The sequence below is a fragment of the Grammomys surdaster genome, unplaced genomic scaffold, assembly GCF_004785775.1.
Source record: "Grammomys surdaster isolate TR1022 unplaced genomic scaffold, NIH_TR_1.0 170, whole genome shotgun sequence".
NCBI classification, from domain to species: Eukaryota; Metazoa; Chordata; class Mammalia; order Rodentia; family Muridae; genus Grammomys; species Grammomys surdaster.
The window spans coordinates 15,881,448-15,887,930 of NW_021604618.1; the positions used below are offsets into that span (position 1 = coordinate 15,881,448).

At 39.7% G+C, this 6,483-nt stretch overlaps 1 protein-coding gene across 1 annotated transcript in view; it reads left to right on the forward strand.

The window, feature by feature from the left end:
* The first annotated feature begins 3,225 nt into the window (after positions 1–3,225).
* The window catches only part of LOC114620686 (transmembrane and coiled-coil domain-containing protein 5B), a 10,995-nt gene continuing 7,737 nt past the window's right edge, over positions 3,226–6,483 (forward strand). Inside the window, exons 1-5 of the mRNA XM_028766805.1 lie at positions 3,226–3,341; positions 4,137–4,181; positions 4,856–5,005; positions 5,296–5,413; positions 5,705–5,755. Coding sequence (XP_028622638.1) covers positions 4,147–4,181; positions 4,856–5,005; positions 5,296–5,413; positions 5,705–5,755 — 354 coding nt within the window. The 5' untranslated portion in view covers positions 3,226–3,341; positions 4,137–4,146. The remainder of the gene's footprint in view (positions 3,342–4,136; positions 4,182–4,855; positions 5,006–5,295; positions 5,414–5,704; positions 5,756–6,483) is intronic.

Sequence of the window (6,483 nt, forward strand, 5' to 3'; positions counted from 1 at the left end):
CAATAAATTTTAAAATTCAAATTAAGACTTACATAATTCTGAGTACTAGGCTGGACACCAGACTAAAGGATTTCAGGGAGCAAAAGCCAGGAATATCCAAGCACTAGAGGAAAGCCAAATTACCTAAGGTTAAGTGAAGCCGAGAATCCAGACAGATAAACTGAAACAAAGAAGTATATGACGAAGGACAGTTGGTGAAGACCCAGCCTGGAGGGATTCCCTTTCATGATGGATAAAGAAGGAACTATCAATAGGATGAGTCAATTTTGGTGCTTTATAACAATTACAACTACTATAGTTATAATTCATTAAGTATGTATGTCATGTCAGGCATTGTGACATATCCCTTTTTACCTCATCTCACTGTTATGGAGTAGGCACATATCATTTGCATTTTGTAAATTAGAAAACCAGTGCTTATTAGATTCAATAACCTGCTCATATCCTTTCACCTGGAAATGAGAGAAACAAGTATCCAAAGTCAGTTTGATCTGATTCCTATCATGGTCAACCCACTGCCTCTCTCATATCCTTATTTATTATCTAGAATTATTATGTATAATAATTATCTAGAATTTATTATCTATACCTATCTATATCTGAGTCACCTATACCTATATTTATGACAAAATCTTAATATGAAATAGTGGGAAAATAAGTTCAAGTTCAAGACCATGTGAAAAGTGAATTGGAGAAGAAAACTGAAGGAAAGAGAATAAACCAAAGGAAACATATGGACCCTAATATCCAGAACAGCAGTAGGCATTTGGAGCTTCAAATGTGGGTTTGAGCTTCTTTGTGTCCAGAGGAAATGTATTCTGACACAACGTATGTATTATCTCTTTGAGACAATGAGCCGACAATGATTTGTTATGGAAGGTTTCATAGAGCGGACAAATTTGTATGGTGTCCTTAAGGGGAAGAAAAGATGCAGTTTGATGAGAAGAATATCTTAATCACAGCTTGTCAACCAGTGGTGCCTAGAGGATGTGGCTTTCCTGTGAAGATCCTGCCATGGCACACTATTTATAATAAGCATGTACTGATACGGCTGTATAGGTGAGTCTGCATCAGGTATATTAGAAGGAAAAGGAGCCAAAGAATTCTGTTCTCCTCTTTTAGATAACAGGAATTATATGAATCATTTTATTAGTGCATTTAGTCTTAAAATATTCCTACCATATTGAATTCTGTCTGAACAGATCCCTGGAGCACACCTAGGCAGGGATAGAAAAATGAATGATTAAAATACATTCAAATACTCATAGCCTAACTGTAGGATGAAAACCAGACCAAAAATAAGACAAAATGCCAAAATAAGAGAACAGAGTCAAGGGCTTAACTCTCCTGGGACTGGCTGCTTGGTATTTGGGAACATGCCCACGAAGCAGCATGTGAGCTGGGTGGAGAAAGACTGTGATAAGACTACAGCAGATGTCTCTGCTAGGGAGGCACATTCCCAGATAAGGTGAGGTCGGAGACCTTTCCTCCGACTGGAGGTTCCTACATTCTGTTTCTAATAGATTTGATTTATATCATGAAGCTCACCGTAGGTGGGAGTTCCTTTACAGGATCATGCCAAGCTTACACTCTATTGATATTTCTACAGTTCTGTATTCTGCCTTATCTACTTTAGTATAGAGAAGAATTCTGGGATGCTTAGCAGGGTGACACTGATACATTAAACTCCACATTAAGAACTCAAGAAAAAAGGGAAATTCTACAGGAGTGGACAGTAGAATTGGGTCTCTGCACCTAACTGTCCTATTTCCTCTCTCCTCTTTTACCTCATTTTGTATTCCTGCCACAATCTGTGAAGGACCAGCCTCAGCATGGAGGGGTTCTAAGAGAAGGGGTGTCTGGGAGTGGTGAAAAGAACAACTTTCTCTCTGGAGATTTCTCTGTCTATATTCTGCTTGCTTGTTATTCTAAGAGATCTCTCTGTCCTGTTCTGCTTCCTCATGTGTACGTGAGTCTATCTGTCTGTCTCCAAGCAATTCTCTCTTTTTATTCTAAAAAATTCTCTGGATAGCTCAACTCCTGTAGAACACAAGCCCAGTCTTTTATTTTTACATATCAATCCAGTCATTTACTCCAGATTTCCTTTTGAGTATCTTATGAATCCGCATCCCCTGAAGACCCTAGCCCTTTGATTCTTAAGAGACAGCAAGCATACTTTTTTTTCCCTTACCATTGCAAAAGAATTCAGAGATGTCTGCCTTTGGTAAGCACAGACAAAAAGCTAGTTGGGTAGGACCCCTCATTTCTATAACACCTAAGCCTAACCTGGCTCTGTCCTAGGCTCAGCTTGAACTTAGAAATCTGCCTACCTTTTTATCTTTCTGAAAAGCTGGCTCACAGTGTTCCTTTAGATTCACGAAGCCACTCATAGTTCATATTGCATTCTTATATTTGAGTAATTATATATATTTTAAATTCATGTATTTAGAGCTCTTCCTTACATCCTTAAGGGCTGTACTGAAGGTCCCAGTGTTTACTATTTTGCTGAGACATTACCCACACTTTGCCTCCTGGACTCATGCTGATTATCACGAAGTCATTAACATTAACAGAGGGGACATTCCTCGGAGGAATGTGAAATATACATATTATTACACAAACAAGCCTTTTACCCACAGCAGCCATCCACACTCATGGAGGCTCCTGTCCCAGGGGCAGGAACCATGTCACTCTCTCCCCACCAGGGCCACATGGGGCTAGACAAGCATCAAAACATCTCATTATTTTCCAGTGATCTAGAGGACTAGCTTGAGGCAGGAGGACAAGTTTTATGGCTCTAAAAGCCCCATGTGGTAAGAATGACAGCTCACATACCATTCAGATTCTTTTGGCCTTCTCTCCGACTTTCCTACCTCTACCCTTTGGATAACTCAACGGAGATGCACATTTTGTATTTAAGAGCAATAACTTGTGAACATGCCATGCAGAGATCATGGAAGAGCGATGAGAATGATTATAACCTCTGCTTGGTCTATCGACTTGGGATGTGAATGTGCTCCAGAAAGCAGATGGCTGCTGCCTCAGAAGATGTTTTGGCTGTGCCTGAATTGTTCTATAGGGCCTATTCCTGTTTTATAAGACATCTAGCCTGCCCTGATGCTTTGGACTCTCCTACTTTGCTACTGGGATGACAAGACGATGTCACTATCCCACTGTGACATGCTGCCCCACCCAGCCAGAGTAAGTAGTGCAGTTATGTGCTGGGACTTAGTCAACAAGACAACCCCTGAGTGACAGTCCTGACATATACCTGGAAAGGAAATCTATTTGGAACAGAAAAAAGATCTCTGTTGAAAACAAAGAAAGTTGTATTTTAAAAGGTATTAGCACAGTTTGGAAATTCTTGCTGCTAAACAGACTTCTGGAAGAAAAAGAAAATGTAGTGGAAATGGTTAAAAGAAGGGAGGTGGAAGGTGAACTTCAAAAGGTATTAAAATGAAGCTCTTCAAAGAGAGATGTGAAAGGAGGAAGAAGTGTTGGTGTTCTGTCTTCTTAAGACTGAACTTGGTGCTGAACATTAGTATTGGTGTGGTGGTTATGAAATACCAGCTTAATGCCTCGTCTATTTCCATGTACGAGTATCCTGTTGCTGAAGCTGCTGTTTCAACTCAGCCTTCACTCACCAAAGCTCGTTGAAAATTTAGAGAGTAATTGGCTAATAGAAATCAGTCAATTTTTTGACTTGTTTTGTTTCTTGAGGGGGAAAGTATTTATTTGTTTTGTTTCCCTGAGAGTTTACATTAGAAGTATAGATTATTCTTGTATTTGTCAACTGACATACATGAATCTGTCACATTGCCCCTTAACATTTACACCCTCCTTCCCCCAAATAAGTACAAGCAAGTAAGGGAAAGGATCGAAAGAGCAGAAATGTAAAAAAGTTTTCACACCCAATGTGATCTGTTCTGAGATCCGAAGATCAAACTATAATCCATTTTGCTGAAATGTAGTTTGCATAATATGTTGAGATCTCATTTTAGAATGTGAGAGCACAGAAGCTTCATCTTGACTCTGACATGCCTGAAGAGTGTGTCACTTTTGCCACCTCTCTGTGTACCAACATGCTGCATGGTAGGTCCTTCAGGTTTGTAACAGTTGTCTGTATTCATATCTAGGAAGCAAACAATGGAAGACATTGGACAGAACCTGTTGGATGATGAGTAAGTAATCCAAAACAGGGAGCCAGAAAGATGACTGCTCTAGAAGTTTCCAGTGATCCATACCTCAGTTGTAAAGATGTTCTCTCCTTAAGCCTGAGAACCCTGGAAGAAATTTCAGTTCCATTTTCCCTTATTTTACTATACACTGCCATGGTGGGACTTTGTGCAGAAGCTGTCCTGTCACCTAGCACATCAGCTTGGTTTAGGAAAAAGATTCATCCCCCTTTCTCCTTCCCAGAAAGCCTAAGATTATGATAGACTGAGACAGAAAATATTCAAGTTTATAGCAAAAGACAAGAAATTTCTTTTATTTCCCATCTTTTGCCTTAAAGACATTGCTTAGATGTCATATTCTCCATATAAAATTTTTGGAGGTAAACAAGTTAGAGTACAATTGTTTATATAAAAATATGAAAAAATATGGTTTTTCTTTTGCACACAAAAGATTTGCGTCTTAGTGAATTTTGCTTAATAATATTTAAAATTAAAGTGTGATCTGACAGCTTACTTTAGGAGAAATACCATAGAAATTGGTTAATCATGAAAAAAAAATCACTCAAATCACTTAGGTGTGTAAACAACAGAAGACTGGAGAATGAGAGAGAATACATGTATGTCTTCTTGGAGTTCTGGGTTTTGTGGTGAGTTTAGTCATGATGATGCTTTTCCTGTAGGGATGAGATTACAGAAATACCGACCTTAGAAGCCATAAAACAGAATCTCAAGTACCTGAACTCAGACCTTGAAAAGGATCTACAGAGGCTGGATGAGGCCAATCAGATTCTTCTCAGAAAGATTCAAAAGAAAGAAGAATCTATACAAAGGTTAGGCTTTGCCCTTGGCGAAGGAGAATCTCCTCACATGATGTCCCATAGACTAAAGGGAAGCGAGGGGGATTCAGTTCCTTTTTGGAAATTTCAGTGTGTTATTTAAATCCTGAAACTTGACCTGTGATGCCCCCAAAAGGGTTGGATATGGATCTTTTCATCGATGTCTTCATTTCATTGACATTTTATTGCAACTGTCACTCCAGATCCCTCAGATGTTGGTGGTGTGATTTTGGTGGCAGCTGCCTTAGGACTGAGCCACACCTGAGTAACTTTATGTTTTTCAGTCTTGAAAGAGATATTGCCCTGTCCGTAGGAAGAGTCCCAGAGAAGGATGACTTTAATGAGATCATAGTACAGAAGGAGACTGCCCTGAAGGACTTGGAGCTGGAGACAGCAAAGCTGGTGAGATTTTTAAAGGAGACCTTAAGAAGCCCTCTGCAGCTGTCACTCTGTCCCCAGAGGCTCTGCATATCCCCCTTTCCTCTGTAGCTACGGAAATCATAGCTGCCTGAGGAGCTCTGTGACACTGAAGTACAAGGCATGGGGATACGACCTTGTCTCTGTCCCAGACCCACCATGAAAGACCAAGGTGCACTTAACTGACACTCTCATCCTCACATTGCTAGTGGCCCTGGCAAGGGAGAAGATTGAGAGAAGAATCTGTTTGTCACCTTTAATTCTTTCTTCCTATAGGAGAAAAAGAATAAGACCCTAAGCAAGAATGTAATGGAACTTCAGAAGAAGGTAAGGAGACATCCAAGGTTGTAAGGTATCCCATTTCTTACAACGTTGTCTTTGCAAAACAAAGGTTTGTGGAATGGGCAGAAGACGTATGAGGTGAGTTCAGGGAATATTTAGAATATATATATGAATATATACATATATACATATATATGAAGCATTCTATATATATGAGAATATATATATCATCAGTTATATGTAACCATATAAAATATAGATTGTATGCTACATACAAATGAAGAGCATTTTCACATACTTGAGTCTATCTTGAAATATGACTGATTTCTAAAGAATCTTCTGAGCTCTCTAGTCTTAAAAACAAGAAGACTGTAAATCTGTGCCCCCACCCCCATCACCTTCAGAGTCTTCAGACATGAATTTGTCTTCCAGACATGACAGGCTGTGGAAAGAGGGCTAAACAGTAAGATGAGCAAAGATTTCCTACTCCTTCCCCTATTCCTACTGTTAAGCCCATGCTTCTCTCCTAATTATGGAGCTGTGGTGGTCATAAGGACAGAAAAGGATGTCCAGTCAAGGCTTAGTGCTTAAGAGCATGTACTTTTACAGAGAACTCAAGTTCTGTTCCCAATACCTAGGTCAGGTGGTTCACAGTCACCAATCTTCTTCAAGATCCAAGGACTTGAAGTCATTCTCTGGATGCCAAAGGAACCTACACTCACATTTACACACACACACACACACACACACACACACACACACACACACACACA